Genomic DNA, 22,299 nt, shown 5'->3' with positions numbered 1-22,299 from the left:
TCCGCCATCAGAGCGGCAGGCGCGGGCTGTGAGGCTCACTGAGGTCCCTCCTGACCCTCCCTCTCCGCAGTGGGCCACCACCATCCTGGACATTGAGCGCTCCTTCCCCGTGTTCCTGAGGAAGGCCTTCCGCTCTGGGGAGATGGTCACTGTGGGCAAGAGCTCAGACGGCACTCCCGACCGCAGGTGGTGCTTCAGGTGAGGCTGGGGCAGTGGGGCCGGGCAGGCAGGGCGGAACCGTCCCCACTGGCTCGGGGCCCCTGCTGCTCCAGCGTCGTCTACCCATTGCAATTTCTGGAGCCACTGAGGCCCCAAGAGGCCCAAGCAGAGTTTATTTCCACCAGGCGATCTTAGGCAAGTTGGCCCACCTCTCTCAGCCTCAGTTTCTTCATCTGTGAAATGAGACAATGATCGCATGGGCTCCTAGGCTGGTGGTGCGGATTAGACAGGTCAGCACATGAGAAGTGCTCTGCCAGTGCCCGACGCGCATTGGGACACCACAGGCTCCCCTGTTCCTTGCTCAGCGGGAAGCAGAGACTTGGATGGTGGGTTCATTTCAGAGCATCACCCTCTATCTAGCAAACAGTGGGGTGGGCTCTAGTGCCTTGGGTGAAATGGGAAGCTGAGGAATCTGCAGTTTCCAGGGCTGGAGACCTCACCCAGCCCATCTGCAGAATGACTCTGTGTTCCAGAGGCACAGGGAGTGCCAGCTTCTTAGGTGAACCCCTTCATGAATCTTTTCTTTTCAGTTGATTCATTCTTTAAAGTGGTTGTCAGCATAAAGCATAAGCAGAATGTTGTTTGTTTGTTTTGAGACGGCGTCTTGCTCTGTCTCCCGGGCTGTAGTGCAGTGGCACGATCTCGTCTCACTGCAAGCTCTGACTCCTGGGTTCACGCCATTCTCCTGCCTCAGCCTCCCGAGTAGCTGGGACTACAGGCGCTTGCCACCGCGCCCGCCTAATTTTTTGTATTTTTAGTAGAGACGGGGTTTCACTGTGCTAGCCAGGATGGTCTTGATCTCCTGACCTCGTGATCCACCCGTCTCAGCCTCCCAAAGTGCTGGGATTACAGGCCTGAGCCACTGCACCTGGCTGAGCATAAGCAGAATGTTTGGAGTCAGGCAAAGTCAGTTTCCTCATCTGTAAAATGGGAACAATAACAGCACCCACCTCCTAGGCCAGCTGATCAGTTCAATTCCATTTTTTATGTTTGTTTTTAGAGGCAGGGTTGCTCAGGCTGGAGTGCAGTGGTGTGATCATAGCTGACTGCAGCCTCCAACTCCTGGGCTCAAGCAATCCTCCCATCTCAGCCTCCTCATGCCACCATGTCCGACCAATTTTTAATTTTTTTGTAGAGATGGGGTTCTTGCTATGTTGCCCAGGCTGGTCTCAAACTCCTGGTCTCAAGCGATCATCCCACCTCAGCTTCCCAAAATGCTGGAATTCCAGGTGTGAGCCACCACCCCCAGCCTCTGTTCAGTTTGAATCCAAAGCTCAAATCCTAGCTGGGTGTGGTGATTCACGCTTGTAATCCCAGCACTTTGGGAGGCCAAGGCAGGAGGATTGCTTGAGGTCAGGAGTTTGAGACACCCTGGGTAACAGGTGAAATCCCATCTCCACTAAGAACACAAAAACTAGCCGGGCATGGTGGCGGGCACCTGTGATCCCAGCTACTCAGGAGGCTGAGGCAGGAGAATTGCTTGAACCTGGTAGGTAGAGGTTGCAGTGAGCCGAGACTGTGCCACTGCACTCCAGCCTGGGGGACAGAGCAAGACTCTGTCTCAAAACAAACAAAAATGAATAGATAGGATAATATGTAAAAAATAAAAAAAGATAATATGTGAAAACAAATGAGTGGATAAACAAAATGTGGGTTATGCGTACAGTGAAATATTATCTGGGCCAGGCGTGGTGACTGTAGTACCAACACTTTGGGAAGCAAGGCAAGAGGATTGCTTGAGCCCAGGAGTTCAAGATTAACACAGTGAAACCCCATCTCTACAAAAAAAATTTAAAAAATTTAGCCAGGTGTGGTGGCATATGCCTGTAATCCCAGCTACTCGGGGGGCTGAAGTGGGAGGATCACTTGAGCCTGGGAGGTCAAGTTTGCAGTGAGCTGTGATAGTGACACTGCACCCTCGCCTGGGCAATGGAGTGAGACCCTGTCTCAAAAGAAGGATAAAAGAAAAAATTTCTGCTTGGGGAAATGGAAGAGTTTTGGAAATAGACAGCAGTGATGGTCACACAGTGTGGATGTGCTTAATGCTACTGAATTGTATACTCAAAAATGATTAAGATGGAAATTTTGTGTGTGTGTGTGTATACACACACATACACACAACCAATACACACACACACACATACACACACACACAACCAATACACACACAAATACACACACAACCAATTTTTTTTTTTGAGATGGAGTCTCACGCTCTGTCCCCCAGGTTGGAGTGCAGTGGTGTGATCTTGGCTCACTGCAACCGCCTCCCAGGTTCAAGCGATTCTCCTGCCTCAGCCTCCTGGGTCGGTGGGACTACAGGCCACCATGGGACTACAGGCCACCATGCCCTGCTAATTTTTTTTTTTTTTTTTTTGTATTTTTAGTAGAGGCGGGGTTTCACCATGTTGGCCAGGCTGGTCTTGAACTCCTGACCTCAAATGATCCACCCACCTTGGCCTCCCAAAGTGCTGGATTGCAGGCATGAGCCACCACGCCCAGCTTTGTTACGTAAATGTTACCATAACAAAAAAAGGAGGGTGTGCTGGGGATGGTGGCATAGGGAACATCTCTGTGGGGCTCCCCATGACCCTCTGCTTGGGCCCCACCAGGGTGGATGAGGTGAACTGGTCTCACTGGAACCAGAACTTGGGCATCATCAATGAGGACCCGGGCAAGAATGAGACCTACCAGTATTATGGCTTCTCACACACCGTGGGCCGCCTCCGCAGGGGTGAGTGGAAGGGTGGGTGCAGAGGGGAGCCCCAGTCCCTTCTCATCACAAGTTTGCTTTGAGCAGTCCTGCTCCTTTCCGGGACTCGGTGTCCGTGTCTGCAGAATGAGAGAGTGTGCCCCTGAGTTTCCTCTGCTGCCCGTGAGTGCCTGGGGTACCTCACCTACATGGCTTCATCCTGGCCATCCCTACTGTTGACATGAGCTGGCCTGGGGAGGGAGGACGAGCTCCTCAGCCGTGCCCATGTGGAGAAAACCTTCGTGTTTGTCCAGTAAGCTGTTAGCATGCAAGATGAAGCTGGAGAGGACACGGGCACTCAGGGCATTCGGCTCCAAGCTTGAATCCTGGTTCCTCCATTCTCTCCTGGGGAGGCACCTTGACCTCTCTTGAGCCCCAGTTTCAACCTCTGTAAAATGAGCATAGTCACACCCCCCCAACCCCTTCAGAGCACTGTGGAGTGCCCAGTACACAGTAGGCACTCAATATATGCACACTGTCTCTCCACCAACCCCCAACCCCTCCCTCTGATGTGCTCGCGGTGCAGATCGCTGGTCCTCGGTGGTACCCCGCGTGGTGGAACTGAACAAGAACTCGAACCCGGACGAGGTGGTGGTGCCTCTGGACAGCATGGGGAACCCCCGCTGCGATGGCCACCAGCAGGGTTACCCCCCCAAGTGGAGGACTGATGACGCCCCGCTCTAGGGACTGCAGCCCAGCCCCAGCCTCTCTGCCCATCCATTTCTAGTCTAGCCGCATTTCAGCAGTGCCTTCTGGGGTGTCCCCCCACACCCTGCTTTGGCTCCAGAGGCGAGGGCCCAGTGGAGGTGCCAGGGAGGCCCCAGGACCCTCTGGTCCCCAGGCCCTGCCTCCCCACCTTGGGGTGGGGGCTCCCGGCCACCTGTCTTGCTCCTATGGAGTCACATAAGCCAACGCCAGAGCCCCTCCACCACAGGATTCAGGCCCCTGCCCCTGCCTCTCCATTATTTATTTGCTCTGCTCTCAGGAAGCGACGTGACCCCTGCCCCAGCTGGAACCTGGCAGAGGCCTCAGGACCCCGTTCCAAGTGCACTGCCCAGCCAAGCCCCAGCCTCAGCCTGTGCCTGAGCTGCATGTGCCACCATTTTTGGCAGCGTGGCAGCTTTGCAAGGGGCTGTGGCCCTCGGCATGGGGCTGTGCCTTCTGTATGTTCTGTAGAGCGTCTGGGATTTGCTGGTGCTCAATAAATATTTTTTCATTGATGGTGGAGATGGCAGGACGATGGTGGGGGTGGGAGGGATGGTAACAGGCATGAGACTACATCAAGGGAGATGGGAGAGCTAGGAAATGCCTGGGGGGAGCCAGGGGCAGGGGTGAGAGTGAGGGCAGAAGTGCTGACCTGGAGGCATTTAGAGTGTTGGTGGTTGGGGGCTGGACTGGGTGATTGTGATGGTGATGGTGGCCTGAGAGGTGGCTGAGGTGGCTGTAGGGAAGGTGGGGGTGGAGGGAGGGGAGGAGGGTGATGCTGGTGGGGGTAATAATGCTGGTCAGGGAGAGTCAAGTTGGCAGGGCAAGAGTGATGCTGGTGGGGGTGACAGTAGTGCTGGCTGGGGGATAATGATCCCCGTGGAGACAGTACATTTGGGCAGCGGAGAGTAATGCTGGCTGGGGGTTGACGATGCAGGTGCGGGGGCTCTGCTGCTCATCAGGGAACAGTCATGCTGGGAGTGCTGCAGGGAGGGCTGTCCTGCAAGTGGGGAGGCGTAGCAGTGGGCGAGCCTGGAGTGTCAGCAGGGGTATTGGGTGTGCACGCGGGTTGCTGTGGTGAGGACTACGGTAGCAGGGGCACATTGGCAGTGCTTGTGGAGCTGGGGTGGGTGGGGGTCGTGGTGTTGCTGGCTGAGTGGGATGGTGCCTCCTTGAGGACTGCCTGCCTGTGTCTGTCCACGGGGCCGCATGCCACCTGGAGCTCTGAGCCATGAGCCAGAGGTGAGGCTGACCCTCTTCCCTTCTGTATTAGTCTGTTCTCACGCTGCTGATAAAGACATAGTCGAGACTGGGTAATTTATAAAGAAAAAGAGGTTTAATGGATTCATAGTTCCATGTGGCTGGGGAGGCTTCACAGTCATGGCAGAAGGTGAAAGGCACATCTTACATGGCAGCAGGCAAGAGAGAAGAGAGCTTGTGCAGGGAAACTCCCCTTCTAAAACCACCAGATCTTGTGACACTATCACCAGAACAGCACATGAAGGACCCACCCCCATGATTCAATTACTTCCCACCAGGTCACTCCCACGACACGTGGGAATTGTGGGAGCTATAGTTCAAGAGATTTGGGTGGGGACACAGCCAAACCATATCACCTTACCAGGGCAGCCATTAGCCTGGGGTCACACCCAACACCAATCAAGTTCTGAGGCAGCTCCAGACCTCCTGGCATGAGGAGGGACCCCACAAACACCCACCCTGCTGCCCCCACCCCAAAGCCAAGGAAACCACAGCCAGCTAGAGTTTCCCATGGCCTCCCAGCTCCGGGTCCAGCCTGGGGCTGGGATCTCACATCCTTCTGAAGCTTCAGTTGAGAAGAGCTTGGGTCTGGGAGGAGACCAAGGCCAAGGGCAGCTGCAGTGGAAAATAGCACGGGGCTTGGGTTGAGCAGTCCTGGATTTGCATTGGCAATGGGTTATTTGGTTCAGGGAATGTTAGTTGAGTCACTTTACCTCTCTGGGCCTCCACCTCTTCATCTGTCAGAAGGGGAGAGTCAGTGGCAGGAGGGACATGAGTCTACCAAGCTCCATGAGCAGGAGGGAGGACTCAGATTATCATCAAGTCTGACCAGGGGGCTCCAACCCCTGACCTCCTCCTACATTGCTTTCCAGGAGCAGATTGTACCCCTCGTGGTCCAGGGTAGCCCAATTCTTCCCAGGGCTTCATGATTTTTTATCTGTTCCCACACCCAGACGGGGTCCTCAGCCAGCGCTCTCAACAGGCATCCCCAAAGCCATTCTGGTTAGATGGGTTGTGTCGAAGGCTGTGCCTGAGCCAGTCCCCATGTCCGGGTGACCGGGTGCTTCCTGGTGAACCTCCCCAGAACCACAGGGAACCCCAGCTAAGAGTGGCAGGTCAGCTCTTCAGAGGCTGCAGACAAACATCTTTCCCTCAGGCCAGGCTCTGGGAAGGAGTAGCCAAGTGACTGAGCCCCTGGGGCTCAACTCTGAGAAAGGCAGTAGGTCTGGGGCAGAGAGAGAAACACTTTTCCTTTTCCTCTACTCTGATTGAAGTGAAAACACTCTTAAGTTGTTGCTGTTGGGCTTTTCCCCTGGGTTGGTCAGAAGACAAAATGGCCACCTGGATCTTCCCTTAAAGCTGGTTGTTTGGGACAAGGAGGGGGCCTATTTTTCCTCGGGTGCAAGCAGGGATAGTGAGGGGGGGATGTTGGCATGTCGGGGAATGTCCTAGAAAGCTCTGGATTTGGGCCAGGTGCAGTGACTCATGCCTGTAATCCCAGCATTTTGGGAGGCTGAGGAGGGCAGATCACCTGAGGTCAGGAGTTTGAGACCAGCCTAGCCAATATGGCAAAACCCCGTCTCTACTAAAAATACAAAAATTAGCCAGGTGTGGTGGTTGCCTGCCTGTAATCCCAGTTACTTGGGAGGCTGAGGCAGGAGAATTGCTTGAACCTGGGAGGTGGAGGTTGCATTGAGCCAAGATCTCACCATTGTACCCCAGCCTGGGTGACGAGAGCAAACTCTGTCTCAAAAAAAAAAAAAAAAAAAAAAAAAAAAAAAAAAAAACAACTCTGGATTTGGATTCAAGAGAACTGATTTGAGTCTTGCCTCAGGAACTCTTCTGGGTATTTGTGGGTAGATTAGAAATGCTCCCGAGCCTCAGTTCCCTTATCTGGAAAGTGGGCACAGGCTTTGTGATGATTGAGTGATTCCTGGGACCCTTTAAATTCCCCCAGGCAGGCTGGGCATGGTGGCTCACACCTGTAATCCCAGCACTTTGGGAGTCCAAAGTGGGCAGATCACTTGAGGTCAGGAGTTCCAGACCAGCCTGGCCAACGTGGTGAAACCCTGTCTCCACTAAAAATATGAAAATTAGGTGGGTGTGATGGGGCACCCCTGTAATTCCAGCTACTCAGGAGGCTGAGGTGAGAGAATTGCTTGAGCCCTGTTGGGGGTAGTTGGGGGGACGGTGGTGGAGGTTGCAGAGAGCTGAGATTGCACCACTGCACTCCAGCCTGGGCGATAAGTGAGACTCTGTCTCAAAAAAAAAAAAAAAAAAAAATTCCCCCAGGCAGCAGTTGAATCATAGTCAATACCCAAATCAGTGAGGAAGAAGAGAGAATTGTGGTTGTAGTGTTCATATATTTATGTGATTTGGGCAGCAAGTAACAGAAAACTTCCACTGGCAGAAAAAAAAAGGATATTTATTGTGTCAGATAGCAGGATGTCCCAAGTTAGGGAGGATATTAAGGCTGGTTAATTCAGGGTCTCTGTGATTCATTAAGGACCCAGTTCTGTCCCTCATGTAGTCCTTCAGCATTTAAGTATGGATTCCAACCAGGCGTCAGGCTCTGTGCGAGGCAACGCAATGCCTGGTGTGCTGGCTTTTTCGTCACGCCAGCTTTCCTCAAGAACACAAGATGGCGCCCTTGATCCAGACATTACATCCAGATTCAGCCTCATTCAGTAGAAGTGAAGACAGCTCTTCCTTTCTCTTTTTCCCTGAAGTGTCCTAGCTGGCCTCTCCTCTTGTATTATTGACCAGAATTGTGTCATGTGTCCCACGCTTCGGCCAATCAGCAGGCAGGAAACAGCAATTGGCCTAAAGAAGGAGATGGCAATATGGAGGAAAGAAGTGACTCCAGCCGGGTCTGGGTTCTATGAGAAAGAGGATGTGGGAATTGATATTGCCTAGGCAACCAGCAGCATCTACTACAGTCCTTTTTGAAAATGTCCACCGTTCACCCCAATATTGTCACCAAGAATGGCTGTGGCTCATTCTGGGTCTGTGAAGAGGTCACTTCTCTAGGGGCAGATGGGATGGGCCTGCCAACAAAATCAAAACACCCTCCCAACTCAAAGAGACTCAGTAACTTCTAAGGTGAGTGTTTAATTTATTTTCATTATTTTATTTTATGAGACGGGGTCTTAATCTGTCACCCAGACTGGAGTGCAGTGGCACGATCTTGGCTCACTGCAACCTCTACCTCCCAAGCTCAAGCAATTCTCTTGCCTCAGCCTCTTGAGTAGCTGGGATTACAGGCGCGTGCCACTATCTCCCAGCTAATTATTTTTACTTTTTTATAATGAAATAATTTTGGCTATGAATTTTCCTATAAGTACACTTTTAGCCCTATAGTAAGTTTTCCCAACTGTGATTTTTCTAAATATTTGATGATTTGGATATTGACTATGACTCAATAGCTGTTTGGGGGAACTTAAAAATCTACAAGTCATTGGGATTTTGTTTGTTCCAGTAAAATCTTAAAGATGACCTTTCCCGGTGTTCTCAAAGTGTGGGACATGCACTGGTGGTATGCCAGAATATTCTCAGGTGATACAATGGACATAGGATCACACTTAAAAAACCCATATTCTCTTTTCAGTTCTCTATATTCCCTGACTGTATCAAGGTCTCAGTATGGTGCTTCTGTATTTAAATGCCTTCCCAACATTCACTAATCTTTGTTTTCAAATAGAGAGAAGCCTTAGGCTCAGAACCTCTGGAAGGACATGGTATCTAGGAAGAACTTAAAAACATTTTTAGTGGCTGGGCATGGTGGCTCATGCCTGTAATCCTAGTGCTTTGGGAGGCCAAGGCAGGTGGATCACCTGAGGTCAGGAGTTCAAGACCATAAGGACTCAGGAACTACAAAAAATAAAATAAAATAAAATCTAAAAATCAGCTGGGTACGATGGTGTGCACCTGTAATCCCAGGTACTCAAGAGGCTGAGGCAGGAGAATCACTTGAACCTAGGAGGTGGAGGTTGCAGTGAGCCGAGATCGCGCCACTGCCCTCCAGCCTGGGTGACAGAGTGAGACTCTGTCTCAAAAAAATGATAAAATAAAAAACATTTTAACTTCATATTATTTTTAGAGTAATAAAGCCTTTTCTTTATGGCAAACAATACAGTTTTCTAGATAAAGTAGTGGTCTCAAGTGTAGTTTACAATAAAATCATTTAATAATAAAAATATAGCTTATAAAAAATACTTAGATGATTTAAGGAACTATATTAAATGAATAAATGTTCATGGAGAAAATGATGACTATGTTCTAGAAATGACTGATATTTGGGAATTATTAATTTATCCCAACCCTATATCCAAGCTTGATCCCTTTTCACTACCAAGCCTACACCTCTCTATTTGCATACTTCCTGTGACAGGAGGTTCATCGTCTCTGAAGTCTGTAAAAAAGTAGCATCCTTAGTTTAGTATCTGATGCCCTTCTTCTTTCCCCTGCCTTGTGTGCCCTTCTCCAAGACTGAGCACTTTGGTTCCTTTAGCCACTCTTCAGGTTATCATTGCAGCTACCAGTTGTGGCGTGCCTACTGTGTCTGACACTGGCATTCAGTCTCTCTAAGACTGAGGAGGCGCGGACACTGCAAAAGGTCACACAACTAAGTAGATGAAGTGGGATTTGAACCTGAGGCAGTAGTTCCAAAACCCCAGGCCCTTTGCCCACATGATCTCATTTCATCTTCTGTGTAATCCCGGAAGGTAAAGAATAAGATATTTTTTTCCCTTCTTGAACAAGACACAGAGATGAAGTGACTTGTTCAAGGTCACCCAGCTACCTGATGAGTGTGGATTTGAATCCAGATGTCATCTGACTCCAAAGATGCCAAGCTAACCTTCCTTTGCCATGAACTCTTACCATCTTCCCCACCCCAATTGCTCAGTTCTGCAGAAGGTCTCTTCTGTCTTTTTGAAGGTAAATACTTCCAACAAATGATAAAAATTCACCTGCATTCACTGAACCCTTCGAGTGTCCCAGGCTTGATCTTACTTCTTCTATATATAGCACCTCATTGAAGTCTCACGGGGATTCTATACAGTTGGCACTCTTAATTATCCTTCCCACCTCGGCCCCATATTAGTCATGGTTTGGGGGGCACAGACTTGTGACAGCAAGTCTGAGTACACATTGGCTCATATTACTGAAAAAGACTAGGCATGTTTGGCTTCAGGTATGGCTGGATTCAGGGGCTTGAATGAGGTAATCAGGACTCAGTCTCTCCATTATGTGCCTGTCTCTCAGCTCTGTCTTCCTTTATGACAGCTTTCTTCTTAGGCTGTCCCAAGGTGTTAACCCCTGGAAGCTGCACACTGACATCCTACCAATTTAACAATCTTAGAGAAAAGAGCTTCTTGTTCCAATCATCCCAGCAAAGTCCCAGGTCCCTGACTCTCACTGGACCAACTTGGGTCATGTGTCCACTCCTGAACCAATCACTGTGGCTTGGGAAGCAAAGTGCTCTCTGATTGGTCAGACTTGAGTTCTTTGGCCATCTCCAGAGCTAGGGGTAGTTAGCTTCTCCCAGACCCAGGGGGCTGAAAGTGGGGAACGGCAGTGCCCTGAGCTAAGTTAGAATGTTGAAACCTGTGCTAGATGAAGTCAGCTGCCCCAAATCCCCACTCCTCCCTTTATCTGTGCCCTTTGCAGTCTAACTTTGTGATGTCCTCCCACCGCGGGCAAAGCATAATTTCCCACACCTGGGCTTGACCACGTGACTTGTCTTGACCAATGGGATGTTAGCAGACATGCCAGGGCCAGCCCTCGGGAAGAGGATAAGAGACACCCAGGCAACCTAGCTGAGATCAGAGCAACCCCGCAGCGGCATGAGAAATGAATGTTTTTGGATACCATGGGTTTTTTATTTTGTGTGTGTGTGTTTTAAGTGCAGGCAGCAATAGCTAATGGATACAGACACTAGAAGAGAGAGTAAATAGAACACGGGCAGGCCAAAAAAACTAAATGTCTACTATATTCCGTATTATAGATGAGGAAACAGGTTCAGGGAGGTGAAGCCTCTTGCCCAGGGCACCTGGCTGCTAAGCGGTGGAGTTGGGACCTGAACCCAGGCATTCTGTCCTCAGAACGCGTGCTGGAGAGAAAGCACTCTGGTCCCTGGGCAATGAGAGGTAACGAGGCCAGACCACTTCTGCAGTGAAGGCCCTGGCTGTTGCCTGTCACTGTCACGGAGCTCTCAAGCCTGTCAGCATTCACTGAGAGCCTCATACCCCTAACTTGATTCCAGCAAGGACTTCTTATTGTGCGCATGTATGTGTATTTAATAATGATAAGGCACTTGTATGTCATATTTGACAGGAGGGCTTTTTTCTTCCCAAGTTTAAAGCACTACTAGGAAAGAATTAGTGCTACTGGAGGCAAAAACAAAGGGACCCCATCAGAAAAGACAGTCTCTGAAACTCTGGGATCTTAATTGAACAATTACCTCTTATGCCTGTGAATGGTTCATTATTACATGCCCTGTTATTATTAGCTGTTATTATTGTTTTAGATGAATGCTGGGAATTTTGTTTTAATCAAAAGCCATATTCAGCCACACTGTTCATCTCCCCACAAAATGCACGCTTCTGACATTTCCGAATGTGATAATGTCGTAGTCGGCAGTCAGTCCCTGCACCTCGCCCAGATAACGGTGTACTTGGATCATTTCAGTTGTCTGGATGGAGCAGTTAAATACTCCAGCCTCTGTTCATGCTGTTATTAATTTTTGGCTCCCTGGTGAAGCATTTATATAATAATCTAGCACCTCCTTTTGTTCTTTAGGAATCCAGTGTCACTGGGGACAATGAAGTGATCTTTGTTCATCCCAAGCTTTTGAGATAGAAATAAGAGGGAGGGCACTGATGGGCCAGAGGTCAGGATGGGAGAGGCACTGAGTGGTGGAGACCCAAGCCCCATGATTGAGGGGTGGAAGGCTGGCTCAGGAGAGGCCAGGCTGGGAATCTTGTCTTCTTAGAGGGAATCAGAGAAAGGGGGAAGCAATATGGATAAGGCATCTGCCATGTATTAGATACCGTGCTCAGTGTTTGGCATTCATAATCTCAGGAACCGTGTGCGCGAGCTCATTCTAGTGTTTGTACCATCCTAGAAATCATGCCTCCTCGTCCTTACAACGCCTGAGCCAGTCACCATGACTCTCCTTCCCTTGCCAGGTATTGGTATGGGAATAGTCATGTGACCCAGTTTTGCCCCATGAGACAAGTGGGGAGGTCTGCTGGGGGAGGGGGAATTCTGGGAAAAGTTTCTGGGAAAGTAAGAGAAATCTAGGGAAAGAAAGACTAGCCTCTCTGTTGCTGGTCACTATTGCATCCGGATGTGATGCCTGGAACTGCAGCAGCCACTTTGTGCCCCTGAGGGGCCTTGACAGAACAGAAAGATGAAAAGGACATTGGCCCCTGATGACGCCATTGAGCTGCTGCATTAACCAACCGTGGGGCCACCCTGCCTTAAGGCTTTTTATGATTATTCCAGATAATAAATGTTCTTTCTCATTGGAACCAGCTGAGTCAGGGGGATTTTCTGTTATTTGGCCCAAATCATGCAGATACAGGTACAAATTTGTATCCCCATTTTACAGATGAAGAAAGTGAGGCCCAGTCAAGTAAACGCCCATGGCTGAGGACACATAGCCTGGATGTGGTGGAGTTCAACCTTTCTAGGGGGTGGCAGGATTTTTTAAAACTACTTAGTGTTTTTGGCCTTTCCAAAAAGCAGGCACACATTCCATTTCCCCATAGCAGCAGGCTGTAATGGCTTCTAACAGGTAAGGGCAGGAGAGGTTGGGGTTTGGAGCAGGGACTTAAACCCAGGTCCGCAGATCTCAGCTTAGGGTCTTCTTAGCACCTCAAGATTCTTAGTGACATTAGAGAGTCCCCGTTGCTGTTGGCACCCCTTAGTTTTGGGGATACGCTCCCTGGATCCCACAGATCTGCCCTTGGCTAGCACAGGGTGGGGCTGCTGAGGTCCTGGAGATTGGTCACCAGGGGCCGCTGTTGTCACACTCAGGGGCCTCCTCAGAGGGGTTCAGAAGGAAGCTTGGAACCTGGGGATGTGGTCAGGAAGACCACCTGTGAGCGCCCTATTGGGTGTGCCCTGAGGGTTTGAGACAGGAAGTATCCCATCCCCACCCTCGTACCCTCACCCCAAGAAGGAGAGAAGGTGGTCTTGACTGCCTCTGGAGAGTTCAGGACCAAATTGCTGTGTGCCCTCAGGCAAGTTGCCTCCCCTCTCTGAACCTCAGTTTCCTTTCTTGCAAAATAAGAGTACTCATCCCTACTTCTCAAATGTGGCTTCCTTCTCTTCCCTGAGGGCCTCACCCGTCTTTTGTGCCTAACTCAATACGATGGACAGGACCAGTTAGGGTGTACTGGAAATGAGACCCAGCGACTCCAGGTCAGGGTTGGGTTCCAGTCCTTGCTCTGCCACATACTCATTATGAGTCCTTGCAGTGTAATTGGGGAAGCTGAGGTCCAGAGAGGAGAAAGGACTTACCCATTTTCCCCAACTGCAATAAGAGGCAGGACTCAGTATTTCCTGAAGTCCTCTTTGTTCCATGGGGTACAAATAGATGGAAACAAAAACTTAGGTGGTCAAAAAAGTTAGGGAAATGCCGGGTTAAAGCTAAAAGGGGGCCGGGTGTGGTGGCTCATGCCTGTAATTCCACCACTTTGGGAGGCCAAGGCAGGCAGATCACTTGAGGTCAGGTGTTTGAGACCAGCCTGGTCAACATGGCAAAACTCATCTCTACTAAAAATACAAAAATTAGCCAGGCATAGTGGCACATGCCTGTAATCCCAGCTACTCGAGAGGCTGAGGCAGGAGAACTGCTTGAACCTGGCAGGCGGCGGTTACAGTGAGCCGAGATTGTGCCACTGCAAAAAAGTTAAAAGGGAATCTTGCCTGCAGGATTTGTTAGTGTCTTTAATATGTTAATACGATTTGTGTATCTCCAAGAGCCGGGATAGGCATCTGTTTCTCAAACTCTTTTGACTAGAAAACCCACTTTCCAAGGTGACTTGGAAGTCAGCTGCACTAGGCGAGGATGGGAATACTCCATCTAACTTTGTTGTACGTCTTTTACCTAGCAGCTCTGTGCTACCCAGGGGATTTGACCACCCATCTCCTAAATTAAACCTCACATGGTACATACATTAAAATAGTAGCCTCATTTTTTTAAATTTTATAAGACAAGGTCTTGTTCTGTTGCCCAGGCTGTAGTGCAGTGGAGCGATCATGGCTCACTGCAGCCTCGACCTCCTGGGCTCAAGTGATCCTCCCACCTCAGCCTCCTGAGTAGCTGGGACTACAGGCACACACCACTACACCCAGCTAATCTTCAAATTGTTTGTACAGATGGGGTCTCATGATATTGCCCAAGCTGGTCTTGAACTCCTGGGCTCAAGTGTTCCTCCAGCCTTTGCTTCCCAAAGTGCTGGGATTACAGACGTGAGCCACAGCTCCCCATCAGAGCCTCAGTTTACAGCTGGGAAATAGGTGAGTCAGGAGTGATCACTTGCCTGAGGCCACACACACCTGCACACAGCCTCAGGATGGAACCAGTTCTGTCTGACCCTCAGACAACTACATCCCACAGCACTCAGAGGGGTCCTCTTACAGGACAAATCTGCCCTATCCTGCTGACCACACATCACCTGGTGCCACCTCACTCCTCCAGGTTTCGCCACTTCCTTCAACAGATCTGGAAATTGAGGCTCAGAGAGGCATACAAGTCACCCAGGGTCACACGTGGAGTCACTGGGATACTAAGTTCAGTTTTCCTGCCTCCTCCCCTTCCCCTGCTACTTGCTGGAGAGCTGGTGATGGTGGCAATTTAAACAGAAAACCTTTAGTCCCTTGCTCTCACCTACCGCACTGGCCGGACCCCACCTTCTCCGGCAACGTTGGGGGCGGGACGGGGTGTGGGCCCTTTAAGAGCACTGGGCAGGCGCAGTGGTGCTGGGCGTACGTGGAGCTGGGCGTGGAGTCCAGGCTGCAGCCGAGGGAGCCGAGTAGGGCAAAGTTAGGAGTCGCTGTTTGGATGGCAAGTTCAGAAGTTGGAACTTGTCTCAGTTTCCCCGCTCCAGAAATGGGGCTGGGATCTAAAGACAGGGGTATGAGTGAAGAAAACACAGAGCCACCCTGGAAAGGTGAGTGTCCACTAACATAGCTTCCTCTATCCAAGTCTGCGCCTGAGCCCCCGTGGCCTCCTGGGGCAGCTCTGATCTCTCTGTAAGGTCACCTGTCTCTGACCTGGGGTGGTCTTCTAATGGTCGCTATGACAGGAAGTGATAGCCGAGGTTTTCTGCACACCTGGCTACCATATTAGACAGCTCTGTGGTAAAGGGTGTGAGCCCAGGACAGCTAAAGAGAGAGAGAAGGATTCTAGTGTCAGAACAGAGACCTAGAGAAGGACTGCAGCTCCCACCTGGGGCCTGGATGAAATGGTGGCTTCTCCTCTCTGTCTCCCTCAGCCACCGGGACGTCTGGGCAGTTGGGGCTCTGGGACCCAAGGCTGGGCCTGGGTTCTGGAGCCAAATTGGCCACATTTGGCGGTTGACAAGTTGTTTTCTATTCTCTGCAAAGGGTTGCGGCTGGGAACTCAGACTCAAAATCAGACAGGCCTGTGTTCTATCCCAGCCACTTCGTCATTCTTTATCCTCAGCTGTGTGACTTTGGGCAAAGTGATTGCCCTGTGGGTCTCACTAACCTTGTCTGTAATGTGAGTGCATGCACCTGTTGCGCCAAGTGGTTGTGAGAACCAAGTAATGTTTAGCCCTGAGCCTGGTATCTGGTCTGCCTGTAGTAAGTGTGGGATCTCGGTAATTGTAGCAGTGATAGCAATGCTTTGGTCACCTGTCCTCCCCCGTCAATGTGGTAATCAAAGCTGATTGATTGTATAAAGAAACCATGCTAGAATGGCCACCAGAGGGCACTTTGAGACCAGCCAGCCCAGTTCCTAGATGGGGAAACTGAGGCCCAAGGAGGCACAGGGAGTCAGGGCTAGAGCCCCAGCTGCATTCCTGGGCCCAGACCTGGACTGTGCCGTGTGCCCCCACATGCCCCGCGCACAGACCCCACCCTGCGGAGGATGAGATTTTTCCAGGATAGCGGGTGCGTCCTTTGCCCTGATATCCAAATGTGAGAGACCCGGCATGGAGAGTGGCTCCAGCCTCTCCCGGTTCCCCTCTCCTGATGCCCCAGTGTGGGTACGCCTGGCGGTTGACCAAGGACATGGGGACCTGGGTGACCAAGTTGGTCCTTGGGTGGCCCCAGTGGTGACGACTGGGAACAGCTAAGCCATAGGCCATCTCCCAATGCAACACCTGGCCCTAGACCTTGGTTTCCTGCCCTGCTCCCTCCCGAGTGCTGACACTGCTTTTGTCTGCTTGAATTCCATCTCTGGTTCTGGTGCCGCCCCCTTGGGAAATGGATTGGTTAGGGTCACTCACGGTGGCATTGTCAGGACTGGAACCCAAGTCTAGCCCACTGCAGAGGCCAGGCCTGCTGGGCTTGCCCTGTCCGGGCTCCTCTGGGTTCCGGATGCCCCCAGGCGGGCTTTGATTATGAATGGGGGTGGGGGTGGGGCTTGCAGCCAGAACGCCTCGCTCCCTCTCAACATCCTTGTGGCCGTTGGTCAGGTTGTGTCCTCATATGTAAAATGGGCATGATTTTATCACCTACCTGATAGACTCTAGTGAGATCAGAAAAGCACTCTGTCGATTGCCATTTATACTAGTTGTGTCCTATTTGTGATGATTCCCGGCAGCCTTTCACGCAGCTCTGCCTTTCCCAGCTCCTCACCCAGCTGGGCCCGGCTCCTGCTCCCCAGGGGCTGGGGTGATGTGCTTGGCTCATTGACCCAGTGCAGAAAGGCCCGGGTCCCCCCTGCCGGACACGGTCCCTTCCTCTCGGAGCCTCTGTTTCCTCTTCTGTGGACTGGGTAGTATGTGCTGCCTGACTTCGATGCCTGGTCTCAGGGAGGTGGACCACCCACCGCAGAGTCAAATCCAAGGCGTCCCCTCTGCCCCATCTCTGCCCTGGACTTCACCATTGCCAGCCACCCTAGCAGGGCTCTGTGAATGGGAGGGGAGGCCTGCCTTAGCTGGGAGCTCTCCAGTTCTCCGGCCCTAATATTGGGTTAGGAGGCTGGGGGAGAAGAGATGGGAGGAGGCGAAGGCAGGAATGGGACACAGGGAAGAGTCCATGTTGTGAGGTTTGAACCCCAGCTTCCCACAGATTTGCTGTGTGACCTCGCACAGATTGCTTCAAGTCTTAGTTTTCTCCTCTAGAACGCCTCCCCCCCGCAAGGGTGTTGTGGGGCTCTGGCAAGATACAGTATGTAGGAAGATGCCTGGTCCACAGCCAGGGCCTAATAAATGCTGAGCTCCCTGGGGCGGGGGTGGTCTCCTGCAAATCCCTGGGCACCACAGCAGGGGGTGGGTGGGCACTGGGGTGTCTGGCCTGGCTGAGATGTAGTTGGCCATGGAGATGGCTGCTGCCTAGCCACTGTGGCCTGTCCCCAGCCCCACTGCCACCATGGCCCCTTGGAGCATGCCAGGTACAGAGGAAGAGCTGGGAATAAATTGTGGAGGGGAGATGCCCCCTCGAGACCACCATCGAGGGAATGAGGAAGAGGGCCCCGTTTGGTTCTGTCTCTGCTGCTGTGGGGATGGATCGCTGGCCGTGACCTAGCGGCCATCAGCCTGTGTGCTAAATGACAATGTCCATCTTGAAAGAGCTGGAAGAGGGGAAGCACTGAGTGCGGAATGCCCCACGCACAGGAGGTACCCGGAGGTTCCTGGCCCGCTTCCCTCCTGGGCTGCAAGCCTGGTCAGCTGGGAGGAGACAGCCCCTTTCACTCCTAAGGGGAGGAAGAAAGAAAACGAAAACAAGAGCTACGAAAGCAACCCGACAGCTGAGGCACCATCTGTGTTTTCCTTTTTTTTTCTTTCTCTTCGTTTTTAAAACAATATAGTGCAGACTGCACTTCTCACAGTAGAATATAATGGTCAATTTTAGTATAAAAAAAAAACATTCTCAGAGATTTGTAAATGCACTTAGTGCTTGAACAGGCCTTGGAGAGAGATACAGTACCGCTTCCAGAGCGCCAGAGGGGCCAGGACTTGGGGACTTCATGAGGGGACTCCTGCCTGTCTTTCCCCCACTTGATCGTGTGGGACAGGCCTTGGAGGGTGGTTTGCAGGAAAGGAGTTGGATTAGGCCTCCCAGTTAAAACCAGGACGGTCCCAAGAGACCCCTCAAAGGCAAGGGCGGTTCTCTCTGAATGGGATCTAAGATTGCAGGCCCATTGTTAGCCCCTGTGGTGCCTTTGTGCGAACAGGAAAATGACGCCCCTTCCTCAAGATGCAGAAAATTGTAATAAATATACAAGTTTGGGTGAAAGTGGTGTCTCCTTGGACAAGGTGCCCTTGTGCAGTGCACAGCTTGCACAACTGTACTCAGCAGCCCTATAAGATGTATTGGAGAGAAGGGGGAAGATGGTAGTCCAGGGTTTGGAGAATGGGGATGGGGTGCAACTCTGTGTTAGCAAGGAATGGTGGGGGCAAGGGGAGGAGGAACAGGGGGACTGGTATAGTCGCTGGGGCCTCTGTCAGAGTGGTCTTCACCTGGCTGGTGGGGAGACATTCTGGGCCCAGTGACTTCCTATCGGCCTCCTGTGCCCCTTTTCCAGAATACTGGGGAGTCAGCGTGGGGAAACATAGCTGCCTGACCCCTGGGGGCTGCTCTGCCCCCACCCTGACTCTGGTGCGCCCGTTTCTTCCTGCACCCCACCTTAGCCTGGGCCTCTGTCCCAGAAGGCCCAGAAAGAACCATTCTTGTTTTCGAGTGGTTTTTCTCTCCCTGCCTCTGCCAGCTTAAAGGAAGGCGTGGGCGTCAGTGGCTGCCCCCAGGCCCTCCCTGTGTCCTGGGGCAACCGATGGTGGGGAGGGGCCTTGGTATGTGAGGTTGCCCTGCCACCCTCCATCCGGCCACAGCAAGGCGGCAACCAGCCTGGCTTCCCTGTGGGCATCAGCAGGCACAGGGTGGGGCTGAGCGCCCCTGTGAGCCGCCCACCCTGTTCTTCCACCTGCCTCCCTGCTCCACGCCCCGTCTGCGTGTCCGTGCATCCGCAGGGCAGGCCTTATCTGTAGACGGGTAGGCGGATGTGGGCATGCTGGTGGTCGAGTAGCCGGGGCACAGCCACCGTCTCATAGCCCTTGCCCAGCATCTGCTCCTTGATGCAGGGTGGCCGGATGTCATTGATGAGATACTCCAGCGACTGCAGGCTGCTGCTCAGCACCGATGTGTTGCACACACTCTTGCTGGGCAGGCCCGAGAGGGCATCTGCGGGAGGCCCAGCCAGCTCCCGGGCTGCCCCCGGCCCCAGCTCCGTGACTGCCACTGCCGCCGCCGGGTTGTAGCAGTCGCTGGTGGGGGTCACCAGCACACTGTTCCAGGGGGCTGCAAAGTACTGGCCCACGGTGAAGCTGGTGGGCAGCCCCACGCCACAGTTGAGGGGTGACCCGCTGGCCCGCTCATATGCCCGGCCCCCACAAGCCTCGGGGGACTTGCTGGCCACCGTGCTCCCACTGTAGGCACGCAGTGGCTGGGGTGGTGGTGGGGGTGGTTTCTGCGGCCACAGCAGGTAATCCAGGCCGCTGTCTGCGTACCCTGCAGGCTTGGTGGCCCCAGCCAACGTCAAGGCTTGGGTGGCTCCCTGGCCCAGCTCAGTGCCTTTCCGGCAGTCGGGCAGACCGGCTGCGGCCGAGTAGGCCATGCTCGGGAAGCTGGGCACTGGGCCGTGCTTGGCAGGGCTGGGATGGGGAACAGCCACGCCCTGGCAGGCAGGGGGTGCGGCGCCCGGGGCCTGGCACTGCTGGTTGAGCTGGTAGAGGAGGCTGTGGATGGAGGGCAGGTTGGAAGGTGGCAGGGGCAGGCCCCGGCCTGGCAGGGGGATGACGGAGGCGGCAGTGGCGGCTGCAGGCAGGCCGGGTGGTGGAGCAGGCGCCTCAGGTGGCTTGGGGTAGGCCAAGGGCCCCAGAGTGCTGGGCGCTGGGTAGGGCGCAATGCCCACCTGCACGGCGGCCGGTGACAGCTTGGTCCGCTTGCCCTCGGCGCTCTTGAGCACACTTTTGGCGGGCCCAGCTGGTGCGGCCGTGCTGGAGGAGGAAACCGCGGCCTTGACAATGGCCAGAAGGCCCTGGTAGCCAGTGGTGTGCTGTGGGTAGGGGCTGTAGCGCTGGCCACTGGTGTCATAGCCATTGACTGTGCGGCTGAGGTGCTTGTGCTGGGGCACACGGATGTTGGTGGGGAAGATCTTGATGGACAGCGGGCTGTTGGCCACCTTCTCGGCATAGGCGTCCAGTTCTGCCGGGCTTGGGTAGCGGGAGGAATGCATGGCGCTGGCCACCGCCTCGCCTGCGGGAGGAAAGCGCGTGTGAGGGTCCATCAGGAGGCCACGCCTACCTTTCCCCACAGGGCTCACGAGTCCCTCCCCCTCCACTCATTTCCCATTCATTTCATTCCTTATTCCTTCTACATTTTTAAACTTTGAATTTGAGTGTAAAGTGCAGGGAACTGCCTGCATCATAAGCCTGATGAACTTTCACAAAAGGAACACAACTGTTTTATGGCACCCAGGCCAAGAGACAGGACATTGCTAATCCCCGGGCCCCTCCCAGTCTCTAAGCACACCACGCTAACCACTATCCTGACTTCTAACACGGACTGGTTGTGCCTGGTTTGTGTAAGTGGTAAGATGGAATTCTACAGTATGTACTCATTTGCACCTGGCTTCTGTCACTTCATACTATGCGAGAGTCATCCAGGTGGCTGCGTGGGGAGTAGTTTGGCCTGTCTCATTGCTATATGGTATTTATTGTGTGACTATGCCTCAATCTGTTCATCCTTTCTGTTCTTTTAGAGACAGGGTCTTGCTCTGTCACCCAGGCTGGAGTGCAGTGGTGCAATCATGGCTCACTACAGCCTTGACCTCCTAGGCTCAAGTGATCCTAGGTATGCGCCCCTATACCTGGCTAATTTTTGTATTTTTTACAGAGACGGGGTTGCGCCATGTTGGCCAGGCCAGTCTCAAACTCCTGAGCTCAAGTGATCCTCCTGCGTTGGCCTCCCAAAGTGCTGGGATTACAGGCATGAGCCACTGTGCCTGGCCCATCCTTTCTATTCTTGATGGTATTTGGGTTGTTTCTAGCTGATAGAAATAGTGCCACAGGCTGGGTGAGGTGGCTCACACCTGTAATCCCAGCACTTTGGGAAACTGTGGAAGGATTGCTTGAGCCCAGGAGCTCAAGATCAGCCTGGGCAACACAGCAAGACCTCATCTCTATGGAAAAGAAGAGGGAGAGAGGGAGAGAGAGAGAGAGAGAGAGAGAGAGAGAAGCCAAGCATCATGGTGCATGCCTGTAGTCCTAGCTACTTTGGAGGCTGAGGTGGGAGGATCACCTGAGCCCAGGACTTGGAGGCTGCAGTGAGCTGTGACTGTGCCATTGCATTCCAGCCTGGCCGACAGAGCAAGACCTTGTCTCAAAAAAATAAAAGTAAATAAATACAGTGCCATGGCCCCTAGCGCATGCAGAGTTCTGTTGGAAATATACCCAGGAATGGAATTTCTGGGTCATGGGGCAGATGCCGCTGCCCGGCTTTGGGAGAAAATGCCTGACCATTTACCTGTGAGACCATGCCCGGCTACACTCCCAACCGCAGAGCACAGGAGTTCCAGTGACCCCACAACCTGCCAGTGCTTGGTGTCATCTTTTATTCTGTCACCACTCTGGGGACATTCCTTCCTTCTAACCCTTTTATCCTCCCTGTGCCTCCCTTCCTCACCTGTGAAACGGGATGGTGACCCCCTGCCCACCTCATGGGCTGGTGAAGCATGCTCCTATGTGAACAGGGCAGATGGGGCTTAGCGCCAGAGCGAGCTGCTGTCTCTTGCTTCCCGGCCCCTCCCTGAGTCTACTGGTCACCTGCAAGGCCAGCGTGGCTGCTGCTGCCTTTTTAGTGAGCCATCCACGTGGGGCTGAAGGGTATGCTCTGTGCTGCAGGCTGTACCCAGTAGTGCCACTGTAAGTGGACACAACTGGCCCTGCCGTGGGGAAGGAGGGCCATGGCGGGCAGACTCCTGCCCCGATCCAAAGCCCCTCCCTGGTCCTGAGACATTCCCAAGGGTAGCCCACGGCTTTCCTGGGGCCGAGGGGGTGTGGAAAGTGGTGGTGGTAGAGTTCATGAGGCAGATGGAATGGCGCTGGGCATGTAGTTTGCCCAGCTGAGCCTGTTTTCCCACCTGTAGAAAGGGGGTCATGATC

At 52.7% G+C, this 22,299-nt stretch overlaps 2 protein-coding genes and 2 long non-coding RNA genes across 17 annotated transcripts in view; 2 read left to right on the top strand and 2 right to left on the bottom strand.

The window, feature by feature from the left end:
* TRPV4 (transient receptor potential cation channel subfamily V member 4) overlaps window positions 1–4,191 on the top strand; it is a 53,103-nt gene extending 48,912 nt beyond the window's left edge. For all 8 annotated transcript variants that reach the window (XM_077954916.1, XM_077954920.1, XM_028829845.2 and 5 more), the window contains 3 exons: window positions 71–198; window positions 2,832–2,953; window positions 3,498–4,191. In XM_077954916.1, coding sequence (XP_077811042.1) covers window positions 71–198; window positions 2,832–2,953; window positions 3,498–3,655 — 408 coding nt within the window. In that variant the 3' untranslated portion in view covers window positions 3,656–4,191. The remainder of the gene's footprint in view (window positions 1–70; window positions 199–2,831; window positions 2,954–3,497) is intronic.
* A 799-nt stretch (window positions 4,192–4,990) lies between these two features.
* On the bottom strand, window positions 4,991–7,219 carry LOC144333051 (uncharacterized). Its single transcript, XR_013401380.1, has 2 exons — window positions 7,102–7,219; window positions 4,991–6,609 (listed from the first exon to the last, which is right to left on the bottom strand). It is a non-coding gene; the product is annotated as an uncharacterized LOC144333051 (long non-coding RNA).
* A 7,713-nt stretch (window positions 7,220–14,932) lies between these two features.
* LOC114670944 (uncharacterized) overlaps window positions 14,933–22,299 on the top strand; it is a 39,547-nt gene continuing 32,180 nt past the window's right edge. For both annotated transcript variants that reach the window (XR_003720799.2, XR_013401364.1), the window contains exon 1: window positions 14,933–15,120. This is a non-coding gene — a long non-coding RNA (uncharacterized LOC114670944). The remainder of the gene's footprint in view (window positions 15,121–22,299) is intronic.
* FAM222A (family with sequence similarity 222 member A) overlaps window positions 17,890–22,299 on the bottom strand; it is a 56,001-nt gene continuing 51,591 nt past the window's right edge. For 5 of the 6 annotated variants that reach the window (XM_077952739.1, XM_077952741.1, XM_077952740.1 and 2 more), the window contains one exon: window positions 17,902–20,392. In XM_077952739.1, coding sequence (XP_077808865.1) covers window positions 19,116–20,392 — 1,277 coding nt within the window. In that variant the 3' untranslated portion in view covers window positions 17,902–19,115. 6 annotated transcript variants of the gene reach the window in all.

The sequence above is a fragment of the Macaca mulatta genome, chromosome 11, assembly GCF_049350105.2.
Source record: "Macaca mulatta isolate MMU2019108-1 chromosome 11, T2T-MMU8v2.0, whole genome shotgun sequence".
NCBI lineage: Eukaryota > Metazoa > Chordata > Mammalia > Primates > Cercopithecidae > Macaca > Macaca mulatta.
Note: the sequence above shows the minus strand (reverse complement) of the source record. Positions and strands in the feature narration are given on the sequence as shown.